This window comes from Acinonyx jubatus, chromosome E3 (assembly GCF_027475565.1).
Source record: "Acinonyx jubatus isolate Ajub_Pintada_27869175 chromosome E3, VMU_Ajub_asm_v1.0, whole genome shotgun sequence".
Classification (NCBI taxonomy): domain Eukaryota; kingdom Metazoa; phylum Chordata; class Mammalia; order Carnivora; family Felidae; genus Acinonyx; species Acinonyx jubatus.
The window spans coordinates 3,238,498-3,266,042 of record NC_069398.1 but is presented as its reverse complement, the minus strand read 5'-3'; the positions used below and the strand labels follow the sequence as shown (position 1 = coordinate 3,266,042).

Here is a 27,545-nt window from a genome sequence, read left to right as displayed (position 1 = left end):
TCACTGCTGCAGGGAGCCCTTCTGGCCCAAAGACACAGCTGTGTGAGTTTAATGGGTCTCAAAAGCCTTGTGGGGGGGGGGGGGGGGGGGGGAATGGTAGGAAGGCTGGTTCTTTTCTAAAAGACTGAACTTGACTTGATCAAAAAAGTTAACTCGGATGTGGTGACCAAAACAAAACCGCAGACAAGCCCCATAGTTTTTTGGATTTTTAAATTATTTATTCGTTGAATGATTTAAGGTGTGTACCATGACTCCAGTTGGGTAAACCACATTGAAGAATTTGACTGTGGGTCTTTAGTTCAGCCAAATGCTTTCCATTAATTTTGCTCTATAAAATACTAAACATTGTAATTAAGTTTTGAATGCTTCAGCCATGCTCGGAACACTGCAGGGTAAGTAAGGATGAGCTCAACCCACTCATGCCAAGTGAGGGCGACAGCAACAGGTCTCATGAGCCATGAGGTCTGAAAGAATCCGAGGATCTAGCTTAAGATGAAGGGAGGTTCTGTTCCCACAGAGTAAACCGTTCAGTTTTAAAATTCAGCCTACACTGTTCTCAAGAGACTGAAAAAAGGAAAATCAATGTCATTTAAAAAGTACCACACAATATGCAATCTTCCATGATTTGTCTGCATCTAAAATGGCACAATCAAAGGCTTCAAAATTCTAGCAGTCAGAACTAAGTTTTCCTATGAGAGCGAAATCGTTTCCCTTTCTACTCCTAAATGTGAAGAGTTATTCTGTGCTCAGGGGGCACGGGAGAGAGCAGGGGACACAGAGCGGGGGTGGGGGGAGTTACGAGGAGGTTGACAAATCGCATTTGAGATTCAATGCAGTGGAAAAAAGTAACGAATGCTAAAGTTTTTAAAAAGTTTAATAGAGCCAATAAGGCATATAAATCGTGTTCTGGCAGACATTAAGACCTGCTTTCTCTAACCAAAGAAAATGGCACATGTTTTATCAAAATTTGACAATCGAGAGTAAAGGGTACTGAGATTCAGCGTCAGAGCACCAACTAAAACAAAAAACAAGCAAAAATAAAAAATTTAAAAAAACCTGTTATTCTTCGGAAGGAGGAACTAGAGAACCAAGGCATAAAGGGAGGGTTATACAGGCGTTCCTCAATCTCAAAATCCTTCAGGAACAGGGGGTCTGGCCGCTTGTGAGCTACGCTTCACACCACACCAAACGCCAATTCCAGAATCTAAATTTACAACAATGGAAAAAAAAAAAAAAAAACCCAATGGTAACTCCAAATGCATTTCTGGGCATATTCCAAAGGGAAGCTTAAAAGTATTCCTAATACACAGGCTCGTCTGTTTCAGGTATAATTCTTCCTGCTATTATATTCAAACAAAAAAGAATGATCCACTTTTTGCAAAAATTTTCAAATACCTCACTTTCAGTCCTAAGTTTTACTATGGAATTGACTTTTGTTCTGTTGGGGTATTTTTTTGTTTTAAATAGGGCTATATCTATACGAATACAGAACATTTCTAACATTCCACTCACCTCCCACCCAGTCCATGAATATTATGGTTAACTTAGCAAAGTTTCTTCACAGAAAGATATTATTAAATGGCTGAAGGAATTGCAAACTTTAACAAAGTGCTGTGAGTAATTACTGGAAAAACCCTTCCACTGATTTGCAGTGGTCTTTTAAGGATAAAAACAGGAAGTTAACTGATACTGGACTACAAGTTTGCAAGGAAACATTTTCACTGTCCTACTTGATATATAACATAATAATATGATAGAATAAATTACAGTACCTGGCAGGCTGACATCAGTTCTTCATCTAAAAAAGACTATCATTCAGTTCAAGATATTAAAAATGAAGGTGAAGCATGCTCTAAAACATTGTGGCTACAAGAGGTCTTATAAGGGACCAAAAGAGGAATCTACTCAGAACCTTTATTTAGGTCTAACTAACATCTAGAGAAGCCTCCATGCGATTCCATCTTTTCCAGAATGAGATTCCAAACTGCACTCTTTAGGGGAGGGGGGACTGGAGAGTGGGGGGGTTGCTACTTAAGTTGCGATCACATTATTGGCAGATCGAAGACCTTTATCTTCCACCAACTCCAATGGAAAACTGCACAAAGTAGGGCATTCATGAAAAATGTAGATAGAAAAGGACACAAAAGACTGGAATACCTACCCTCCCCCACCATCCATCTCCCTCTCGCTAATGCAGAGCCAAAAAGGAAGCCCATCCTCCAAGTTCATGACCTCACTACTGTAGGTCCCCCTTGAATGCAGTCTACAAGTTTACATTTACCATAAGGAACAGTACCCTGCGTGGGAAGTAGTACTTGTCTTAAAACAGGAGTATTTTAAGCCTACGGGGTCAATCTGGGGGGGCACTTTAATAATCATATTGCTACTTTTAGAGCGCTAACACACACAGTGAATCCAATAAAGTTCTGTGTATTGATTCAATATTAAGTATTAATTGCATGACCATCATAGCACCTCTTTACATCACACAATCACCAGAATTAGAAACTGCTTGGAAAACTAAAACCAGGGCACAGTCCCATCATTAGAAGTTGCACACTGTGGACTACAGAGAGACCAGGTGCATGGTATAGGGCCGCTGCAAAAACTGGAAGCCTGCAGATTTGACGAAGAAGCCAAATCGTGGGTCTGAGATCATTTTAGGAACCTGGCAATACTGTTGAAGTAAAATACTCAACGCAGCAGGAAATGAACCAAAAAGAAGAAGAAGGGGGGTGGGGGTGGGAGGGGGTGGGGGAAGCATTCTATATAACCAAATAACATCTGATAGTTCCTTTCCCTTTGAGAATAAATACAGTTAAGGTCACTTTTAGCCTTGGAACGGATAATATGTTTGCCTATGATGATCTTGCTAATGACTACACGATGTCTGATGTCCTCTGCTAGGATTATAGTTTTAAGAAAGCCATGGTTACAAGAGGCATCTACTGTAAATACCTAGAGCTTCCTTTTATGGCAACCACTATAGAATTCACTTGTCTTAAACAGTGAACAAGGGAAGATGGCCTCATGTTTCCTTTGCAATAAGAGTATATGTGGAGGATCGAGTGGCTTTCAAGCAGCATGGTGGGTGTGAAAATGTCTGTAGTTTAGATCATTCTGTTGCGTTTATGGGTTGGTGAGTCTGTAATGACATCGCCACACTGGGCTGAGGTACGCTTTCTAGTTCCACCATTGTCCAAGTGGAGTGCCATTTCTTCTGATATGAAAGTGTTCAAATCGACATCATGGAGTCCATTTCTCCTTCGACTAGCATTCGATCCACTGCTTACATGTGTAGGAGAGCCTGGGGTACTCGAACGCACGCTTATACTAGCCATTGCACCACTAAGACCTAGGAAGAAGAAAAAAGGTTTTAGAGTTGCTCGATTATTTAACCCTCTTGAAAGCAACCCACTTTACTTTCAATGTTTCATAGTGTCAAAGGAGGTCTGCCTGTTTTCTTAAGGAGTCACCAGGGGGCAGTTATGTTTTCTTCTGGAAAAACGAATCGCCGGGCTTTTGGCATAGATGTTTCATTGGGAAGACTACCACTATTTACAATATTGGTAATTACCAACTCTGGGAAGCATATTCTGTCGCAAGCACCGTGTAAGGTGGACACACAGATCACAAAACCCTCCCATCTACTCTACTGGGTATATACTGCTTATAATTTATGGCTGAGGACAGCAAGCGCATGCTTTAAATAGGACATTTTGGTTATCCAGAGTCACCACCCCCAACAGATCCCCCTATAGTGTGTGTATGTGCACGAAGGGGAGCGATGATTTCTAGGTCTGAGTGGGCTCATTCCAACTTCCCCCAAATGATCATCCAAAACCGTGCACGCTGCAGCCCAAAAAAGGGGTCACTACTGAAAAAGTACACAGGGACCTCAAGCACAAAGTGAGTCTGCCCTTGGATGAAACAAGCTATACGACCGCCCAAGGTCTGGACTTGATTGGTCTCCTCGGGACAACCTCACTTATCATCATGGATGATCCCTTTGAGAAGGAGGTAGTGCCTATGGCGGTATAAAAAAATCCTGCTGCCTTCAAGGTTGAATTAAATCCAGAATAGACCCAGCACCCAACGCTGGACACTCATCCCTCAGATTCCTGAACAGTTAAGGAGGCAAACATTATGTTCCACTCTGAAATGTTCAGGATGAACCTGTGAAAGGCCCAAGAGACGCCAGGAAACATTAACCACAGCGTTGAATATGAAAACCTAACATCACGAACGGTGGATTTCCCTTACGAACTTCCCCTTACGTTATTCTAGCCTCACACAGGGTTTTTGTTATTGCTTGGCTAACTTCACAGACTATGACCTAGGATACTCCATGTTCCCAAAGAACAGAACTTCTCAGATTTTAAAATGAGCTTAGAGGTTGGTCTGGTAGGGGCCCATTCTAGTTTATACTGTTAATGTGATTTAAATTTGAATGTTGAGAAAAAATTCTACCACATCAACTTTGACATTATTCTGACTCTACAAATACTCTGTGAACATTCTCAGGCTGCAGGCCTCAACAGCCTCCCTTATGCTGATTGTGTTCTGCAGCCCACATCTCTTCCTGCTCTCAAACTCCCTACCTGGTAGCCATCAGCCCCCTCCTTGCTCTGCCTGTGGAAGATGCGTCCTCCCTCCCACTGGTGGCGAGGAAGGGTGGGCACGGCACTCCTTAGCTCTAAGCCATTGCAAGGCTGGTGCCTATTTAAAAAAATATAACAGAGGCACTAATCTTGGGAGTACTTCCTGTGTGAGGCAGGTGCTACGTTAAGTACTTTTAATTTTCATCCTCACAGTGATCCTACGACATCCGACATCCGTATAGTCTGTTTGCGGATGGGAAATGGAGGTTAAAAGGTTAAGTAACGACCCAAGGTCACACAGCTAGTAAGCAAGCTGCGACTCAAAACTTAAGCACAATCTCATGTTCCCCTTGACTGTTACACTCTTCAAGTCAACATGATTTTAGCATGAAGCGGCTACAGGGTCTTGCGCCTGGCCTCTCTCAGGCCTCGTGCTCCCACACCACCGGGAGAGCGGATGCGCATGGCCAAGTCGCTCTGGTAGGTTGGCCAGTGCCTCTCTTCCACCGTGTACACCTGCTGACGCCTGGCCCCCAGCTCCTCCGGCACCTATTCCACCCTAAGGCTCCTTTCCTGACTCTGCCACCTCTCTCCTATTCAGTCTCTGGCTGGCTCCGCTTCCCTCCTGCTTGAAACTCTCCACTCCTTCCTGTCCGCAGCCCGCCAGCTCCTTCCTCAGTGGCCTCTGCAGGGTTCACTTCCACTGGACAAGTTGGGTGCCACGCAGGGTGGTGTCCTCTACCCCTTAGCTTACCTATGGGCATCGTTTTCCACAGCACAGGGGATCTCTCCTGTGCACATGGGCCCATCCACAGTTCTAACTGCCTGCTGGACCTCTCCCATTTAACATCAAAAAGGCACTACACGCTGCTTCTTCCTCAGGCCATGCAGGTTTATTAAAAAATAAATAAAAGGGAAAGAAACATCTTGAGCTCATTTCATGCAACGCGGTACAATCGTGTAGCTTCATCTCCACCTAACGTACATGGTGCCTGACACACAGCATTCGCTCAATTCTGCAAACAGGGGAGTGCTTCAAAGTCTATCCATTTTGAAATGCACTGAAACCCAAACCTGCTGGTATTCATCCCCTCTCCAAAGCCAGGAAATAAACCCAGGTGGCTCTTGTCTCTTAAATCTCTGCCATCAAGTTTTTAAAAACTCAAGTTATTCCCAAATTGCTGGCATGTTTTTTTCTCCCCCAAGTTCTGTGTGCTGTGCTTTCTTTTTTCCAACCTAGCGGCCTGAAACAAACTACTAAAAGGTGTCCGTGAAATTAAAACAAGAACCTTTTCATAGCTGGTTCATAATACAGGAAGTCCTAAGATAATTAGACTGCAAAATTTAGGCCTTCGGCACGAAACTGGGCTAACTTCAGTAATTAATCCCCTTTATCATTTGAAACCATCAAAAGAACTCAACAACCCCCCCCACACCCTGAACCCCTCTTGTTAACATAGCAACATGTTTATTAACACCTAAGGACAAATACCCAAGGCTCGCAGAATACTCCACCAGAAGTGAACAGGCACATCAAGCAAACACTTCTATTGTTTCCACTGCTATTCTCCGTGAAAAAGAAGAGACATTAAATATCAATTTGGTCAATTTGAAAATTCCCCAGTAACTGCTGGGCAACTGCCATCTTTCTTCTGTTGAGTGTATGACTGGGGGCTTTAGTTGGGCAGCTCAAGTGCAACCACAATGTGCAACATGAGCTTCCTCCTACCTACTCTCAGCAGTGAAAATTCTTTTCAACATTTAACTAGCTGAAAATCTTCCCCAAAAACACTTTCGTGTCAAAAAAAAAAAAAAAAATTAAGATTAACAACCAAAAAATATATATTTTAAACAGCCCAAATTTTATTTTACAAACCAATGACAGCTACTGGAAGATGCTTCAGGAAACCTTAGCTAAGCCACATGAACAATCAGGCCTATACAAGTACAGAGAGTCTGAACATGCTTCAGAACTAAAAACTAAGTTGTACAGCCCGAGGGCATACAACTTAATTTCTACCAAAACACACTTTTTCAAAAGGGCTATGGGAGTATCAGTTGACAAAAAGCAGAACAAGTAGTATGATTAGACAGAAAAGTCTCCATTGCTTAATACAAGATAAACTTAGCAGTTTTAAAGTTTCTGCATTCGTTTTAAATGATTAGTGCAGGAGGGAGGGGAAAAAAAAAAGATTAGGATGATTTAATCATACTTTAAAAAGAAAGCTCCCACTGGAGCTAAAACAGTTACAGTCCAGGTTATAGGTATCTAGGTTACATGGTCAAATGTTAAGAGCAGCACATAACTATTATTTTCATACCAAGTTCATGCTTCAGATAATAAGATAATCCTGTTTTCAGAATTAATTACATGTAATTCCAGTTTACCAGCACATAGTTAGATCACATATAGGCACAGAAAGAGCAAATGCAGACCGATGCACCCCCCCTTCCTCCGTCCAGCAGCCCGTGGCCTGGAGGCCGCCTCTACACTCTCTACCTGCTCCCCAACTCCCTAAGACTGAGAGCAGAGGGCCAGCCCCAGAGGAGAAAAGGCGGAGGACTCTCATTGTCGATCCACTCAGCACAGGCTCAGAACGCTCAGCAGATACGCTCCACCAGTTTTTTTCATCTGCAGCATGAGAGGGGATTTGAAATCCCCACAATTTGAACCAAGTGAGAACTTCCTGACTGGAACCCTAGGAAACTGGCATTCTTGCATTTCAAATGAATTGCACTATTCAAATGGACAGAGCTCCCTGTGCACAAAGTGGTGTTCTGAGGTTTTGAAGCAAGCAAGCACTTGTGTGTAAATGTCGTGTTTGAAATGCACCAAGGAAGGAGTTCAAATCACTGAAAAAAGAATTCTACTAAGATTTTAGTAATTTGAAGTAGATACCACTCCCCACCCCAATATGTAAATTGTAATACTGAATTTTTATTGAAGTAAAGCACACTAAATCAAACCAATTACAAAGATACATGTGTCACACCAAGAAAACATTTTCAGTTATGCTGACAGCCCAATGCTTTCAGTTTTTCAAAGACAATTTTAATGCCATGGGAAAAAAGCTCACGACGTTAAAATGAAAAAAAGATACAGTACCATATATGCAGTATGATCTCAACTACGAAATAATTTTAATATTTATACATTGAAAAAAAAAGACTGAAAGAAAATGCACCAAACATTTAACTGTGGTTATCTCTGTATAGTCAGATAACAAGATACTGAATTTTTTACTTTTCGGAAATTTTCAAACTTTCCAAGAGAATGTTATTCGTAAATCAGAAGACTAGTGGAAAATTTAAACTCAAATGTTCAAGTGCTTCGTAAACTACCAGAGGACATTAAGTACTAGGTGCACGAACTGGCTTTGAGGCATGGCTGCATGGACTCCTTTTTCACATCAATGAAAAACTGTCCAAGAAAATTTTACTGCAACTTCCAAACAATTTTGTATCATTGATGGTAGCTTTAGTGAAGTCCTACCCCAGAAACTTCAGCAGCTAATATCTAATCTTAACATAAAGAAATGCCAAGTTTTCATCAAAAATTTTAATGCTGTTAATTGCCTTTGTTTTCCTCATTCCCAAAAGCTGGTTTGAACAAAGGCCATAATTTAGAGATTCCAGCCTTCAGAGATGAATTTTAATTAAAGAAGCTTCTTTGAAATAATCATTTTTTTAAGCATTTAAGAGAGGCGATTGTTTTGGTGCATTAAATCTCTTACATCTTTATTTCCAAGTAAGTTTTTAAAAAAATATTTTGCTGTTAAAATAACTACTGACAGTTCTTTCAGGAAGATGCAGACACGCACACAGTAAGTCTCTAGCACTGTCCCACACGCTGCACAGGGAGTGTGGGCAAGAGAAGGGAGCACCTTGACAGGTGCATGGATTTCCAGTTAGTCCTCTGCAGTGTTACAAGAGTCTCCTTTACACTACTCCACCAGTGTAAAATCGCTTAACCTAAGCACCGGTGCGGTCAGAATATTTCTAAACATTTAGCTCTAGGATGGAAGGGGACAAGAATCATTAAGGAAGAGACAGAACCAAGCACAATTACTTAATTTCTTCTTAAATGTACTGGATCTCAGGTGAAATTGTATCAAGAAGCTTTGCTCTCACTGGAATTTCCTAACTTCCCTTCTGTACCACTCTAGAGCACACAGGCCAAACGATGTGCTGACCAAATTAACCAAAGCTACAAAAACCTGTGCTCAGAGGAGTACGAAAACCCTACTGGTTCAAGCTGCCTGGAATCACAGCTTTCCATAAACCCTAGGAGAAGGTGGTATCAGTTTTATACCCTGAGTATGACAAACTAGGAATAGGCCCTACATTTTTCCTAAGTTAAATTCCTACCTGACCTTACACAATTTTCTGAAAAGCCCTACACCCAGTTTTCTCCATGTCCAAGAATCTGTCAAGCAACTTAATGATTTAAGAGAACAAGAATCACCATGTACATAGCCCAGAGAAGACTAAAGGCAAAAAAAGCAAGTAGCCATAAATGGAGTCTATGAACTCCGAAGGCAATGTACCGTGCATCAATCTGACTGCCTAGGTTTGAACACTTCAAATGCTCTCATAGAAATCTATCAGGCTAGAAATTCCTCAAAGACATTACCTAACTCCTCCTTGTAACACACAGGCCCCTACCACTAGTCTCTAATAGACTGCATGGTATTTACTTTCAGTAAAATGCTGGGCAATAGAAAAGGCTGCATAATGACAATATATACTTTATCTTTAAATGACCACCCCTTCCACGGAAGGACATGAACTGCAGAAATCAGAACTCGTAAGACCACAGCCACAAAAAAAAAAAAAAAAAAAAAAGGCAGGTTTTCAAACTAAAAAGGATTCAGACTTCAGACTTCAATACTTAAAGAGCTGCTGGCTTAACTCACAAAATGCTTTCTTTGAAAAAACAAACTTTCCTTTGTTTGAAATTCTCCAGGGTCATGTAAACGCTGGGTTGCCTAAGCCTCTTTCAGTACTTACACTGGTGAATGTAGCATCCCACTGCCTTTTTAAAACTTCCTATCTTAAACACCAAAGGAACTTAAAACTGGACAATGGGAGATCCTAAAGCCAAATGCCAATGACAGCAACGGCAGTGCCTATTATGACACGACACCCTGCATGCTAGGGGCCTGAGTTTGAACTGATGAATTCTACAGGACGACCCAGGCCCAGTGATGTTAATTCCTAGTAATTCAGTCAAGAATGCCATCAAAATGACTTCTGGAACACAAACCAAGTGTTTCTGTTTTTTACAGAACAGTCTGAACCAGGGCCAGAACCTACAAAGACCATCCACAAGATGTGAGGAGGCTTTAATGTCGGTATCAAAAGAGCGAGCGAAGTCTGACTTCGAAGGTATCCAGCTCCTTCTCCCAATCAGCTCTCTCCCCCCTTCCAGGAACGTATGCCCCAATCTTACTCTCGACCCTTTCCTAACCCGCATGATAATGAACAGAACTCAGAACGAGGAGACCAGATTTCATCTAAGGCTTTCCAGATGGAACACTAGCTTGGACAAGTCAAGTCAAAATCTGTCCATCCAGTAGAAAGAGAACCTCACTAACTCCACAGATTTATATCAAGATAAAAAAAAGTGCAAGATCCTAGCAAGCAACATAAGTTATAAACAGTAAGTTTTAAATTATCCTTCCCCTCTGGATTAATATATGCAATTTAAAAGGGCATCCTTACTGAAAAGAGGAGGGAAAAAGTACCCTCAAAGGCTACCTGATCTCCAGGTCTACTTTTGCAATAAAATGCCACCCAGAGGCAAAGAGAGCACTCTTTGCACAGGACTCAGAACTAACCGAAAATCCCGCTTCTCCCAAGGTAAAAAGGTATTATGAAAGGGTAAGTACCTTGCTTGTTTCTCATTTAATCTAACACCTTACAAAGAAGACTGCCTTGGAAAAGTAAACCATCTTGCCCAAGGTCATACCGGGAATGTAGCCTACACACAAAAGCCTAAATAAATATTCTTCCTACTAAATAAACCAGAAATACAGGCCCCGAACCATTCACCTTCAAGCCTACTTCTCAAGGTTCACCCATGGCGAAAACCCCAAGATACAAAATTCATGTATTGTCTGATGTCTTTAGAGAAGAAAAATAAGCCTAGGGATCTTTCCCACCCCACTCCACCCCTAACCCCATGGGGGAAGGACCATAAATGCACAAATATGGAGGCACAGTGGTTAAGAGTATGTATACAGGCAGATCCGGAATACCTATTCTACCACTTACTCATCTGTTCCATCACAGCCAGATACGCCCTTTCTTCATCAACAAAATGGTAGTAACTCCGGGCAAGTGTAAGGTTAAATGAGAACCTCCTGAGTTGCTTGCACTAAGTAAACACTAAAATAGCTGTAATGGTACATCATCCTCAAAACCCATTCAAGTCTTGGATGTTCTAATTTAAGGAGTTTACTTTGTAGCTCTCCTAAGGTACACCATTACTTCTACCCTTATTATAGTCATCTGGGGATCTGTGATCCTCAACTCTTTCTAAAGGTTCTCTGCACCCACTGTACTATATATTTTCACATAACAGACCTCTGAACTCTCTGTTCAACTTAGAATACATCTAACACCAGGTTCTTTGCCAGGTTCTAGTAAAGGCAGAAACTTTAAGACCAGGCCCTGCCCTAAGGTAGCCCCATGTTGGAAAGGACAGCCAAAGAAGCAAAATCTAAAGAGAAAGAGCAGATTAACAGCTCAAGAAAGGCTTCAGAAGGGAGAACGAAAGCTTCGTTAGGGAAGAAGCGTTTGATCAGTCTTAAAGTATGAGCAGGCGGAGTATGAGCATGTCTCACACATGTGACAGTATAGCTAAGATATCTGGCCCACAGTGAAGATCCAATCAGAAGGGCCTTTCAGTGCTGGGTTCTGACTTCAACGTATTTCTCCATCAACAAAAGTCATTTTTCAGTCAAGTGACGAGACAGAAAGGACTGCTCCAGTGGCCTCAGGAAACACGGACTGGCAACTGGGTCATCTCAGGGCCAGGAAGCAAGAGCAGGAAGATTATTCCAAGAGCCCAGGGTTTACCTTCTCCAAAGAGCCTTCCCTTAACGTACAGCCAGTCTGCACTGTAAAATGTCCCTTTCTGCCCTTAGAACATCATACACAAACCATGCTCAGGACATTAAATTTTCCAAGTATGTGTTGGCCTCAGTAAAAAAGGAAGCACTCTTCATTTATATATTCCCAGAGACAGCACAGAATCTGCCATGTACGCATCTGGATGGCTCCATGAGGAAAAGCCAGGTATTTGCTGACGGGGCAGGAAGGGGAGTCCGCGTTAAAGCCCTGTGTGAGAGCCCTGCCTGCAGGGGTGGCGTGGTGGACAGGAGAGAACACGCGCGCCCGGCAGGCCGGAAGTGGGCGAAACTGCAAGCAAGGGGCCTGCAGAAGGTGGCGAGGGCTCGAAACCGCGGGAGTGAAATCTAAGTCAGTCAAGAACCTGAGGAAACGGCAGAGGCTGAAGGAGCAGACAAAAAAAAGACCAAAGAAAAGGAAAACTCCGGATGAGAAGGCATGCCTAAGCCACATCATCAGAAAGGGAGACTGAGAACCACCAAAATGGTACAGGATTTTAGGTCCATCTGAAATCTTCTGTTACGTTAAAAATGAGGCGGCAGGTCCTAGCTGCACGTGTAGCACATGCCTGTGTTTCCCGGACTTCTTGGTGAGGTTAAGATCCAGATGACTAGATGCCATGGTACTCAGAAAAAAAGCGACCTATGCTGCAGACAAGAGCCAGAACAAAGCACAGGACTGATTATGTTCTGTAAGCTTCAGTAACCAGCAGATCTGACTGAAACTGCTTGCTAACCATCTGATGGATGTATGACTGAAATTGGGTTCGGCCTGAGGCAGACGAGGTACTAATCAGAGGATCTTACTATCACACACAGTGTAAGAAATAAATGTACTGTAAGTACCTTACATCTTTGCCATTTTTCTTCAAATAAAAATGTGTATTTTAGATAGATTTAGGGTGCTTCGTACAGGTGTTTAGGAACTGATAAAGAAAAACTATGGTGGGGGGGGGACCGTCCTGTCTTATAAAAAGGGATAGAATGGTGTGAACCCCCTACACTCATGTTTGCGGTTTATAAACTTAAGTTTGCTTCAATACACAGTGCTTCTCCTATGCACCCCTCCCCCACCACCCCATACCCTAAAACTTCATAAATTTAGATTCTCCTTCCAATGCAGATTCCTAAGAACTTCAATTTAACTTCAATTACATTTCACAGATCTGGTTAAGCAAATTATATGCAAAACTAAATTCTGACAAGTATGTGCCCTAATTGAGATGTCTCCAAATATGTTTTAAACGATCATCTAAACAGCTTTCACTTGAATTTATAGACTATCCAATAAATCAGATCACTAGGACAGCTGGTTACAAAGTTGGTCATTAATCTGCCTTACAACTTAGTTAACAATGCCCTATTACTAGAAATCATTGCAGTCATTGTAAACACTCAAACCAGACTAGCATTCTCAACACATGGATGTCCTCTACAAACCACTATAGGACAAAACACGATGCAATTTATGTTTCTGTACACTCTTTCAAGAGGCCATATTACTAGACTGTTTTAAGACACAAACTCAGGGTATGAACCTTAGGAGTAAGAGTAAAGAGTACACTGAGTCTCCACTATATTCTGGACTTGTGCTAATGGGTAACTTTATTGAAGGGAAAGATTATTTTTCTACATAGCTTTATAATTATGAACTTTCTCAAACCTCACAAACTTAAGTCAAAATTATAAATAATCTCTTCTTAAAACTACATTGTTACTAAAACTCCAACAGAAGTTCAGGAAAATAATAAACCACAAGTTGAACAGTCTAAAGAGGGGTTGGGGGAAGCTGGCCCTTTTTACAAGGTATACAACTGCACTAAGATTTCATAACAAGAGTGGCATCTGTGTGTCTTAAAACTATCTTCTTAAGTATAGAATAGAGAAAAAGGAAATCTTAACGAGACAGGTATGGAATGAATCTTAAATTGCACTTGACAATAAAGAAAATCAGAATGCTTAGAGAGACAACCGCATACGGCCCTACCATGCGCAGACAGGACAGTCACCTGACACTACACACGCTTCCAATCATTTGTTCCAAACTTAATGGTAAAAGATGTGAACTCTGTAACAAAGACCAGATGGACCTCTTTATTGCCTGAGTTTCAGAGGTTCTGATGCATGACTATTCCACTACATGAGACAGTGGCAGTCCTAAGTACTGCATCCATACATCAGGGACTTTCTCTTGCAACAGATGTATTTTTAACTTATCAAACTATCAAAAGGGAAAAACACTGTTTCCAACCCCAGGTTCTGATGAGGGTTGTAGGTAAAGAATCAAGGTCCGCTGAAGAGAACAAGAACATAAGCATTAAAGCTTCAAGGATATAGATGTCCTCTGCATATATATCCCACCCTTTTTACTACAAGGTTACTTGGTTTTTTAGATGGCCTATACTGTGGCCCAGAAATGTTGACTTCTAACAGGACTCCTGACCTAATTCACTAATTGCTTCTCTCTGCTCAATCACCTGCACCATTCAAGTTTTCTTTTCTGTATCTACTAAGTCTCATTACTTTGTTGTTCTTTTATTTTCACAGCAGTATTAAATGTCCTGTAAGTACCTCTCCCAGTTCTATCTGGAAATCTGTATTAGAGAGGAACAAACAACAGACTTGTTGACTGCATATCCCAGGCTTCTCCAGTAATACTTAAACCCCTTGGCCAAGAATGCCGCCTTCTGGCAGGTCTGGCCTGGGGAGATAGTGATGGACTGTCCTGACAGTCCTATCAAATCAAGGACCTAAGGGACAAGAGACATAAGGAAAATCAATCATTCTTACATTTGTCCATTCCCACCTGGGTCATCAACTCTCACCTTTGACAGGCACGCTCAGTAACTTACAGGGCCAAAGGGAGTCCCCAGGAGAACAGCCCAACAATTTCCTGCCTCACTTGCCTGCTGCTAACCAGGTTCTCCAGGCAATTGGAAATATAACAGAATTCTGAAGACACAAGAACTTCCTGTTTGACTCAGAATAATAGGAAAACATGTACAATAAGAAGTATAAAGTAATAAATTCTAATCAACGTTGCAAGATTCTGTTACTGTGACACTGATAAGCTCAAACTAACTTTCTAAAAACATTTTTTAGGATAGGCTAGCTAACATTCAAAAATGGCCCAGGTAAGTTCTTAGCTTACATTCTGCATAAACATTTCTGGAGCATTTAGTTACTAATAAGAAACAAAACACAAGACAATATATCTGGACCTAAACCTAAATGTGTAAAGGGGTCCACAGGCACACTCTTAACCACTTTTCCAAAGAAATATGTTTAAACGGCTTTACCATGCAGAGCTATGGCTTCCCGGAAGGGTTGCAAATCAGTCTCTACAGATGAGCTAGTTTCCGTTGAAGTAGCTCGGTTAGGGGACACTACAGTCAGTCTTGGGGGAGCTCTAGAGTTTCGTGGTGGAGGAACTTTCCCACACAGGAAGCTGATCAAATCTTCTCTACGAATAGTTCTTCTGCGCTTTTTAACCCAAGCCAACACATCCTTATTGCGTCGTTGATAGCCAATCTGAATTCCAATATCAAAACTTCGCTGATGAGTATCCACGCTTTCTGTTAGGAAAAAAGAACAAGAAAAAAGATACATCATGATCAGCAGAGCCATGCAGCATTCTCTCCTAAGAGAAAACCATTTCAGGAGCTAACCAAAATGAGCATCATGAAGATTGGGGTTCTGGAGATCTATCAGTAATTTAGTCAACTGAATGGTATTTCATCCATGTTTCAAGTGTTATACGTGGCATTAAATCTTCACGGTCTAAATTCAGAGCTAACATCACACAGTCCTAGAGCTTCTGCCTTGTTCCTTAAAAAAATAATAGTTTTATTCATTACTTTAAAAAAATTATTTTAATGTTTATTTTCGAGACAGAGCATGGGTGGGGAAGTGGCCAAGAGAGACAGAGACACAGACTCCGAAGCAGGCTCCAGGCTCTGAGCTGTCAGCACAGAGCCCAACGCGGCACTGGAAGGCACTGGAACTTACAAACTCAGAGATCGTGACCTAAGCTGAAGTCAGACGCTTAACTGACTTAGCCACCCAGGCGCTCTGATGGATACGTTCTTCAACGTGTATCAGTACTATACTCAGCTTCACTTTAGAAAAAAAAAATATCAAGATGACCTTGAAAATGGTACTATGGTCCCCCTGGTGCAAATGAGGAAACAAGGAAGTGAATTACACCGAGTAACTCTACCAAGGTGTAAGAATACATACGAGAGCTCGAATTTTGCTCCAGAGTCCATGATTCTTAACCACTAAGCTCTACACTCTTTCAGAAAAGAGTGAATTCCTGGGGTGCCTGGGTGGCTCAGTCAGCTAAACGTCGGACTCTTGGTTTTGGCTCAGAGAGATCGATCCCCACGTTGAGCTCTGCAATGACAGGGTGGAGACTGCCTGGGAATCTCTCTACCTTTGCCCCTCCCCTGGTCGTGCTCTCTCTCTCAAAATTAACTTTAAAAAAGAATAAAAGGAGTGAATTCTCACAATTCTAAATAGGAGCATCACATCATTCAACAGAGAACTAAGTATTACAAAGCACTCAGGCCACCTACATTTACCATGTCATTTTGGGGATACACTCTTACAGATCAGTTCAGCACCAAGAACTGGGAACACACTGAAGGCAGCAGCAAACAATTTAGAAGTGAGGAAAAATTAATTCTAATTGACCAGTCAACACCGACACCAAACAGCACAGTGGAAACAGAAAAGGCTTCCTTTCCCTAGTATACACTTGGATTCCGCTTCCAGTCCCCCAAGTTTCCCATCATTCATAATCATTCCCAAAAGACCTTGCATCTAAAATCTCCGACTGGGCTCCCAGTCTCCCTGTAAGTACTACCCCTCCCTGTATATACTAAGCCCAAGTTTTCAAAAAAACAATCCCTGCTCTTCCCATGATTTTATACAGTTGGAAAAAGAACTGGGAAATTTAAGCCACTGCAATTTATTTTTAGTTGGACTGCTCTGCTAGCAGAAAATCATGAGTATACTTCTAGTGACATTAAAGAAAATGGTTTCGGGGTGCCTGGGTGGCTCAGTTGGTTAAGCATCCAACTTCAGCTCAGGTCATGATCTCATAGCTCAGGAGTTCGAGCCCTGAGTCAGGCTCTGTGCTGACAGCTCAGAGTCTGGAGCCTGCTTCAGATTTTGTCTCCATCTCTCTGTCCCTCCCCTGCTTGTGCTCTGTCTCTCTCTCAAAAATAAGTACATAAATAAAAAGTTTAAAGAAAATAAGATGGTTCCAAGGCACCTGGGTGGATCAGTCAGTTAAGTGTCCAACTCTTGATTTCAGCTCAGGTCATGATCTCAGTTTGGGAGTTTGATCCCTGCAACGGACTCCACGCTGATGGAGTGGGAAGAGCCTGCTTGGGATTCTCTCTGCCCCTCCTCTGCTCTCTCCTTCTCTCCCAAGAAAAGAAAAGAAGAAAGGAAAGGAAAGGAAAGAAAAAGAGAAAAGAGAAAAAAGGAAAGAAAAGAGGAAGGAAGGAAGGAAGGAAGGAAGGAAGGAAGGAAGGAAGGAAGGAAGGAGGGGAGGGAGGGAGGAAGGGAGGGGGAGGGAGGGAGGGAGGGAAGAAAGGAAGAAAAAGAAAGAGCTGTGTTCCAGAAAGAAACACAATAATCCAGACATCACAGAGAATCCCAAACTGCCATGAATTTACATTATTAAACAAGATGGCAAGAGGGCAGCACAAGCAGAACTTTATAACAAGGCCTGTTCTTTAGATGACAAATCCCTGTTGTTTAAAAAAAAAAAAAAAAAAAAAAAGTTTTTTTAATGGAAGAATTTGTCCATGGGAGCACGCTTTAAAAATAGTAAACTCCAGGGGCGCCTGGGTGGCTCAGTCGGTTAAGCGGCCGACTTCGGCTCAGGTCATGATCTCGCCGTCTGTGAGTTCGAGCCCCGCGTCGGGCTCTGTGCTGACAGCTCAGAGCCTGGAGCCTGCTTCATATTGTGTCTCTCTCTCTCTCTCTGCCCCTCCCCTGCTCGCACTCTGTCTCTGTCTCAAAAATAAATAAAAACATTTAGAATTTTTTTTAAAAAAAGTAAACTCCATCACAACTTTGAGAAGATTATTCTTATTTTAAAGATAGAGAAAGCAGCTTGGGAACGAAGTAATTTCTCTAGTATCTCATACTAGAACACCAAGTTACAATGTGAACGAACAGCTTCTGATTTCTCCTTTCATCAGAAACAAAGCAAGCGTGAAATTCATTTTAAAGATAAACAGCATTTAGGATACTACAGCACTTTCCATCTCTTAAAGACTCCACTGAAGCTAATCTCAGGACTAGGTAAACTCTAAGATGACCTTGGGAAAGCCGGTTCTAAAAAGAAGAGATTCTGAAAGCACCGGAAGCATTTTCAGAGAAATCACGTCTTTGCGCGAAAACTGATCCCATGCCACAGCACCAAACATACGTGTGTACCTAGAAGCAACCAGGTTTCTACAAACCCACCCTACCTAAAAGAATGATTATACTCAAGCTCATAACTGGAGAAGGGGGTTTCCAAACAGAGCGAGGAAATTTTATTTTTCAAGAACCAAATGGAAGCAGGCCCAGAATTGGAAGTACAGAGGGGGGAAAGTTGGAAGTGCAAAAGGAGTACAAAAAACAAGCGCAAAGAGGACTGCACAGCGCAAACCAAGATGAAGTAGTCGTGTAAATGTACATACACCTGGCAAACCAGACACCAAAAAAGTCTCCATAAACTGGATACAAAACTCAAGGGCCAAAGGGAGGGGGCCACCAGAAGCAGTTATTTAAAAAAAAAAAAAAAGGCAATTCAGGGAAGAAAGCTAAATTTTGGTTTGTTCTGATTGAGAACACAAGGAAATCCCAAAAATCAGATCTGCAAGGGACTGATTTTTTTTTTCTTTTTTGAAGTAGGCTCCACAGCCAACATGGGGCCTGAACTCACAACCTTGAGATCAAGAACTGTATGCTCTACGAACTGAGCCAGCCAGGCCCCCCAAAGGAGGGCCTGATGCTTCAATCACAGATTTGAACAAAGCTGGAAAATGCAATTATTCACTGGTTTAGATGAAAGACAGTTATGTAAGTTGTGAAGCTCTTTTAAAATTTACACAACTAAAAAAAATGTCTTCCTAATTGACCAATTATCTCACCTCAGAAATTCTGAGTCTGAAACAACAGAACCAACCAAGAACACAGTAAATATGAGGCATTTCCTAAAACATGGACTTTTACACGTTAGAAGGTACAGGAAGAGAAAAGCAAAAAATGACATGTAAGGTCTTCAGGTACACCCTTTTGCACTGCCGGGCCCAATTTGGTTTTGTACCATCAACAGCATATCCTGCAAGGCGAATCCAATCACCTCACCACCCAGATTAACCCAATCTCAGTTACTTCCCTAAACAGAAAATGTCACATTGATTGACCCTAAAGCATTTCAAATACAGTCCTTATGTTTAGGACTTTAAACTGTTGCTCGGTTGAAAATAAAATCCTCCCATCATACCTTGCACTAAACAGGAGACACATGAATACTTACTGGAGAATCTTAGGCCTGACTAGGCTAGATTTTAACGTCATCACAGGTTGATTTAGTGAACAGCAGCACCGTAAACATGCCCAAGGATGGCTTTCTGAAGGCTCTCAGCCCAAGACTGCTGTGACTACATCTGAACCTTGACAAACAGACATCCAAATTCTAGAAATGCAGAGCACAGAAACTGTGGGGACAGTCTCATGTGCAAAGCTATTTTACTGAAGCCAAAAAGCCTCTGTGCAGCAGGGCCAGAAGCTTGAAGGTTAGGCAAACCCCAAGGGCATCAAAATGTCAACCCAACCTTTAAGCGCAACACATTTATTTCCTTATTCAAAACACAAATGGACTCGGACAAGTCATGGTAGATGTCCCATGTTTCATACTTTAAAAAAAAAAAAGGGGGGGGGTTATATAAGCAGCTGAAACGGAATTCCAGATTTTTACAGGTCTAATCCTGTCCCCACTGGCAGGGGACAAGAGGCACAGAATCATCTGATTACCGAGATGAAGACCAAATGCACAATTTTGTTACTTGCGACACCGACAAGATTAACCCAATCTCACTGTTTATAGCTTTTTGACACTCACAAACCTTATGGGAGTTAGCTAGAGCAGACCTCCCCATTTCAGAGACAAGGAACTGGAGCTGAGGCTCAGAGGGCCGTGCCTGGGAGTCAGGTGAAGGGATACAGTTCTTCCCCAACCAAAGAGAAACCATCTCCCACTCTCCTTAGAGGGTCTACACACTGTGAGAACATACTGCTAGACCAAAGTAACATTTGCAAGGAATACTAATGACTAAATATCTGAACTTAGAAACGCGTTGGCACTAACCAACCAGTCTGCCACAGGGCAAATAAGTATGAAAAAGGTTTCATTACATACAAAGATCTGAGCTAGAGGCAAAATAAAAGCCTTTTCCAACAGTTTTGAGAAAAGGACTCCTATATTCCCTAACAATGCAGTGTATCCAAAAAGAAGCACTCCCTTGTAGCTACTTAGATACTCAATTTTCACCCAGCACACACAACAATGGAAAGGAGCCAGGGAAGAAATGCAGTGGCCTCATCTGCCTGGCATCCAGTCCTCACCCTGCCTCTCCGAAAGGGATTCCAAAGTTTCTGTTTGGAGAGCTCTAGGGCGAGCTTTCTTCACATTCACTCAAGAGGTGGAACACGTGGTTTAGTGCTCATCTCATCTGCACAGCCCCAAACGGTACCTATGATACTGGTTCAGATTAAGCATGTGACCCAACTTTGGCCAAGAGCCGGTAGAAAGAAGTCATCTGCTGGCAGCTCCCGGAAAAGCAGCGCCAGGGCTCGTCAGCGTCAGCGAGTGACCCGAAGATGCAAGCTGCCAACGAACTGAAACTAGCCCCAAAACAAAGCTCGTGCTTTGCACATACACGTGCACACACACAGTGTAGAGAGCTGAGAGCAGGGCAGACTGAATTAAATCCATCCTATCCTCAGCCTTCCAGCCAGAGAGGAGCCAAACCATGCCCACACCACTGAAGCCTGTCTGCCTTGTAATTTCTGCTTTATTTGCAACCAAAACATCCTTTTACAGAAAAGTTGTATATAAGAAAAAGATTGTCGGGGTGCCTGGGTGGCTCAGTCGGTTTCAGCTCAGGTCCTGATCTTGCGGTTTGTATGGCCAATACCTGTATCTGGCTCTGGCCTGGCAGTGTGGAGCCTGCTTGGGATTCTCTCTCTATGCCCCTCCCCTGCTCGCGCTCTCTCAAAATAAATAAACTTAAGGGAAAAAAAGACTGTCTTCTACAAAAACTGACAGAATCCACAAGGGATATTAGCAATTGAGGCCACTACTCCTTATATTAAAAATAAAACTTAAGACTTAGAGAATAATCCATATTAAGGCGTTTCTGAACAAAGCTTCAAAGGTCAATAATGGGTTTTTTACAGGTGAGTCACAAACCAAGTCCACAAAGTCAAATTTTAAGGAGATGAAATTCTATTTATCTCCAAGTAGAACATGCTTTCTCTGACCACTGATTTAGACACCAACTGCTCACCACTGGGCCCAAATTCTCAGTACATCCTGCTCACCCTCACTCCACATATGGTCTAAGATGGCTACACGGAAGTGAGACAGCATATTATAAAAAGGATTTGGCATCAAGATATCTCAAAAATAAGGACTTAAAGGGCATCGTGCTATTTTTCTCACCTGCCAATCCAATTTACATTTAGTCCTTTTAGGGAAAGATAAAAAAGGAAAGTACTTCCCACTAAGCTTTTTTCAACACAAGAAAAAAAATGCAAAGACATGGGGCACCTGGGTGGTTCAGTCAGTTAAGCGTCTGAGTTAGGTCCAGGTCATGATCTCACGGTTCGTGAGCTCAAGCCCCACATCAGGCTCTGTGCTGCTGGCTCAAAGCCTGGACCCTGCTTCGGATTCTGTCTTCCTCTCTCTCCACCCCTCCCCCATTCATGCTGTCTCTCAAAAACAAAGGCGAAAAAAATTTTAAATTTTTAAAAATTAAAAAAAAAAAAAAAGAAAAGAAAAAATGCAAAGGCAAAAAATAACCTAGAATTTCTTCCCTTTATCTTAAGGACTTCCCAGAGCCAGAAAAAGCTGAAAAACAGAACTTTAATACCAACAAGGTCAACACTCACCTTGCCCCAGATACCCCAGCACTAAACTCAGATCTTGTCCTCTAAGGTATGGGTAATGTATGCCCAGTTACAGGGGTAAAAATGAAGGAGCACAAATGGTGAAGCATCTCCCTCCGTCACCTGTCTTCAGAACCATACAACTAAGTATGGACAGCCCAAAATCCAAACTCTGACAATAGCAGCAGCTGCCATTCTTGCAGTGCTGGCTTTCTTTAAGCACTGCTAGAGTAGACATGCCCCCTGGGCAAACAGTGCTCAAGGGGAGAACCAGAAACATCTTTAACCCCCGAAGAGCATCAAGAGAAACCTCCCAACACAGATGATAGAACTCACTATGCAATTCAAGTTTCTGATGCAGTTTTTAAAAGTCAACACAAGGGCACCTAGCTGGTTTAGTCAGTGAAACATGTGACTCTCGACCTCAGGGTCAGGAGTTCAAGCCCTACACTGGGTGTAGACCTAACTTTAAAAAATTAAAATTAAAAACTATTTTAAGAGGCACCTGGGTGGCTCAGGCAGTTAGGCATCCCACTTCAGTTCAGGTCATGATCTCACGGTTAGTGGATTCGAGCTCCACATTGGGCTCTGTGCTGACAGCTCAGCGCCTGGAGCCTGCTTCAGATTCTGTCTCCCTCTCTGGCCCTCTCCTGCTCACACTCTCAAAAATAAACACTAAAAAATTTAAAATTTAAAAAAAAAAAAAAACATTTTAAAGATAAACGGGAGGGGCATCTGGGTGATTCCATAGGTTAAGGCTCTAACTTCAGCTCAAGTCATGATCTCGCAGTTCATGGGTTCAAGCCCCACATTAAGCTTTGTGGGGACAGAATTTAGCCTGCTTCGGATTCTTTTTCTCTCTCTGCCCCTCCTCCACTCACTCTCTCTCAAAAACATTAAAGAAGAAAAGTCAGCTAGGGAAATGCTGAGAAGTGGCCCTGTAGGGTGAGAGCAAGCATTGGCTCAAGGGCTCTGCTGAAGAGCTAAGGTACCTGCAGCCACTTTAGACTCACCATTGAGGCCCATGGGATTAGCCTTATCCCAGGACAACCACCAGTCCAACCTCTCTTCTGGGCAAGGACCCCCCCTCCCCAAAACAGAAAGAAGTTAGCATTAGATAAGGAGACCAGTACTTTCCTACTGAGGAATCAGGAGACAGATTGCGACTGGCACCCAGGAAAATGCAGGGGGGTGAGGGGAGGACTTTCAGAAGCAAACCACTAGGTGTGGTCCAGTATTTCCCAGGTTAAGCATGAACTTGGGCTAGAAGATTGAAATAACTTCAGTAACTTTTCACTCCCCTCTTCAGTTGCAGACATCAGAAACTGTACCAGGCCAGGAACAGAACCTGACTGAAAAGTAAACAAACATCGTCCTCTTTATATTTACCAAAACAAGGTAGAGATGAGAACCGACCATCAAGATTTTTTCTTCCCCTTTCCAAAAGAGGATACCAAAGTCTGGCCCTACTCAGTGGAGTAGAAGGAACCACACACTCCATTTTGCTGAATCCTGTCCACGATGAGGGACAACTCACTCTCCTCTAAATCCTTCGAGCCGAGCCAAACCACACTAACACTTGATTTTTCAAAAAGCCCACAAGCAATCAAAAGATCCTCAGTTAAGCTTTTACCACCATTCTGAGCTTCCAATGTGCTCCCTTTAGGGGTTATCAAGAACCTGGTACAAGTGCCAACCTCTCTGTCCCCGGCCTGGAAAAGGAGCCATTTTTAGCTTTAGCTTTAGTGTTTCATCATATAAAATACTGAAGCAGTGTCCACTTAAAGAGACCCTCCAAATCTTTCCCCTTGTAAATTACATGTAAACGTTTGATCAGAGCTATGAAGGATGATTTAGATTTACCACTACTCCAGGCTGCATGCACTGATGACACTACCTTGCTAATTGTACCAGTTCTATTTAAGGTACCTAATTATTCCTACAGCTGCATTCCTGGTCCCCAAGCACTTCACCCTGAAAAAGAGGAACGTGAGGCTCTGCAGAGCATGATCCTTTCTCTGTCAATCAGTTAAGACTATGTTGCCACACTACCAAATACCACAAACCACAACTTACCTTTCCTAACAGATAAAGAAAGATAGATTTACCTTTACAGTAACACAACACAAAATACAACGAGTTCTAACAATCTAATACTCACAATAACCCAAGAACATCACGTGATTTTATTTTTTAAAAAACTGAAGCGCTCTCATTAAATCTTCTGAACAGAAACAATATATTACAAAAAGTAATTTCAAATCCAGTAATCAAATTAGGGATAATTTCAGAGTTCAGCTTTTGAACGCATCTTCTTACCTAAGGCAATATACAAAACTGCCAGCTTTAATTCTAAACGGATACATCATAAAAACACACAACAGCACCAAAAACTGAACAGAAAATCTAGGGGACATTCGTATTTTTGCATGACCTAGGCAAAGAGCTTGGCATACAGAAGCACCAAAAATGGTACCATCCCCCAGCTTCAAACAAAAAGCAACTGCAACAAACAAATGAACGAACTGTAGTACCTCTCACACAACAAAACGCTACTCAGCAAAAAATAAGTAAAAAATAAAAAAGGAGGGGCAGAATTCACACCTTCAGTATGAACTCAAGGGATCAATCTCAGAAACACGGGAAGTGGATGAAGCCAGGCACAAAAGACCGCATACCATAAAGCTCTACTCATGACCTAATAGAAGTGAGAAACTATATACTACACACAGCAATCAGATCAGTGGTGCCGCGGGCTTGGGTTGGAGGTAGATGCTTTCTCTTAATGTAGATTTATCAAATTTGAGCTACAATTCTTAAGAAGACTGACTACACAATATCCAAATTATACTCGAAGATAGGAGTTTTTAAAACAGGTATTAAATATTTCAAAATTCTCTGGATGAATACAAGAGCCATTCCAGACAATGCTTAACACCCTCAAGCACTGATAAATGTTAGAGTAATTCACCCAAAAATCAAAATTTAAGGAACTCACCTACATAGAATCAAAGTTGACCACTGAGACATTTAATCGTTTCCTTTTTCTTGCAAGCCTAGACTGAGTTCCTCCTTCCCTAGAATTAACATTCCATTCACCAGTTTGTTTTCAAATTACTGTCCCCCAAAACTGCAAATTCCACCCAGGAAATCTCACAAGAAGGGACATTTTTCCTATAGAATGCTGCCACCATTTGCACATTCTTACACAAAAATGAGAACCTGAAAAGGCACTCCACAGCCTGTGCTTCAACTTGTTTTGACAATTCTTAAGTGCACAAAGTCCATTACTGTTACCAGCAGCTTCTACAAGTTTCAAAACGTTTGATTTAATTACATTTTTCCTAAGATTAACAAATTCAAATCCTTTCTCCATAGGAACCTTAACCCCAAAAGACATCAAATCCAAATTTCCAAATCTTCAAAATCGTAAGACACAAAATCTAATGCCATGGTTACTGAGAACGCACAAAGAGCAAGAACCTTTACTTACAGATCTTCCGGTCACTGGGGGGCGGGAGATTAGCCCCAAAAAAACACTATCATAAAGCACAAATCTACCGACACAAACTCTGGTAACACGTTTCCTGCCAATAATATACAATCAGGTAGATGGCAGCTCTGAAAGCAATTATTCAAGGTTGCTAGGGAAGAACAGTACGTTAACGTGCGCACAGATTATTCCCATCAGCTGATTTTCAACGCACTTAAATGCTACCAAAGTACCTTGGTCTAAGTTGCCTAACTCTCAAGAATCCTTTCCAGGAGCTGCTCACGTCGGTCTGTGGCACCAAACCATAAACCCTTTTCTTCCCTGGGCGACTTCTGTGATGAGAAGCTGCACCCCTCTCGGCTTCTCAACCTCAGCACTACTGACACTCGGGGAGGGGGAGCACGGTCTCCTGCAGGGCAGGATATCCAGCAGCCCCCTCTCGGCGATGACGTTCAAAACTGCCCCCCAGCGTCAAATGTACCCGAGGCAGGCGAAGAGGGGGTCAAACGCCCCAGCTGAGAATCCGTGCTCTGGCCAGGCCACCCCCGGAGCTCTCTACCCACCAAATACTCCAGGCACTCGGCGGCCGGGTTCGGCAGCAGAAAAGGGCCGGGCAGTCCGGGCCGGGGTGTCTACCTCCCTAGCAACGGAGGACTCAAGCCCTGACGCAGGCTGCCCTTCCCCTCAGGCGGCAATGCAGCAAGGTTATCTTTACCTTTGTAGAGGTTGGTGACGGCGGTGGCTGCGTTTTGGAAGGGGACCCAGAGAGAAAGTCCTGGCTGCTGACACACTCGGTCTGAAAAAGTGGGTGAGGGGTGCGGGGGAGAAAAAAGAAACACAAAAGACACAGAGAGAGAGGGAGAGACACAGAGAAAGAGATGTTATTTGGGCGTCAATCACTCCGAACGGCCATATTAGGTTTCGCCATTTTGTTCCAGGGTTTCGGGATCCCACACTCGCTGCGAGGACGGCAGGCAGGGGGTCGCGGCGGGGCCGAGGCCGAGCCGCGGGGCTCAGAGGTGCAGCCCCCCGGGGCCGAGCCGCGCCCGCCGGAGGCGCCCCCTCCCAGTCCCCGCCCCGAGGCCGGCTCCGGGCACAATGGCCGGCCCCGCCGCCTGCCTTCGCCATTTTGTGAGTGGGAGCCCCTCCCCGGCCCTCCCGGCCCGAGGGGCGCCGGCAGCCGGGCCCGAGGCGCAGGCGGGCCCCGGGCGGCCCCAAACGGGGGAGCCACCAGCGCCGGCCCCTGCTCAGCCGCGGCCCGCCCGCCGGGCCCGCCCCCCGCGCCGCCATCTTGTGAGGAGGGGGCGGCGGGGCGGTGGCGCGGCGGCAGGGCCAGGGCGGCCGCCCTCGGGGCTCTCCGCCGACCGGCCGGCCCCGAGGCGGCGGCGGCGGCGGCGGGGCGGCGGCGGCGGCAAGATGGCGGCGGCGGGCCTCACCTTTGTAGAGCTGGGCCACGGCGGTGGCCGAGTTCTGGAAGAGGTGCCACAGCTTCTGCTGCTTGTGCTCGGGCTGCGCGGCGGCCGCCGCCTCCTCCTGCAGCTCAGGGGGCAGCTGCTCGTCCTGCTCGGCCTCGGCCAGGCACTGCCGCTCCCACTTGGAGAACCAGTGCTCGGGCCCGTGCTCCTGGATCTCGGCCTCGCCCTCCTCCTTCCGCTCCTCCATCCTCCGCGGCCTCCCGCGGCCTCGCCGCCGCCGCCGCGTCCTCCTCAGGCGGGGCCCCCGCGGGAGCGTCGTCGTCGAGCGGCCCGGTGACGGGGCCCAGCGACCGGCGGCGGCTCCTCGCGGCGGCCCAGACCTCCTGCACCCCGACGGCCTGCGAGCCCCGCCCCAAGGCCCCACGCAGCCCGGGACGACCCCCGCCCCGGGCCTCCCCACCCCCGGGCTTCGCGGAAGTTCGCCGCGGCCCGGACGACTGCCGCCGCACCTCGCGTCGCCGGCCCGAACCCGTCTACCGCCCGCCCATGGCGCCGCGGCCCTCCTGAGGCCGCCGCCGCTGACCGCCTAGCCCGCCGCACAGCCCGGCCTATGCCGCCGAGCCCACCCCGAAGACTGAGGAACGTCGTCGTCGCCGCCGCCGTCGACGCCTCTGCGGCTGCTGGTCTCCGCCCTCCCCCGCCCACATGCTGACTGGGGAAGCAC

The 27,545-nt window shown here is 44.1% G+C and overlaps 1 protein-coding gene across 1 annotated transcript; it reads right to left on the bottom strand.

Moving 5' to 3' along the window:
• Window positions 1–856: 856 nt before the first annotated feature.
• On the bottom strand, window positions 857–27,483 carry HAPSTR1 (HUWE1 associated protein modifying stress responses). The gene is made up of 4 exons (XM_027043276.2): window positions 26,843–27,483; window positions 26,122–26,202; window positions 15,034–15,309; window positions 857–3,355 (listed from the first exon to the last, which is right to left on the bottom strand). The coding sequence occupies exons 1-4, from the start codon at window positions 27,066–27,068 to the stop codon at window positions 3,111–3,113; spliced, it is 828 nt and encodes a 275-aa protein (XP_026899077.1). The 5' UTR covers window positions 27,069–27,483; the 3' UTR covers window positions 857–3,110.
• Between the last annotated feature and the right edge of the window lie 62 nt (window positions 27,484–27,545).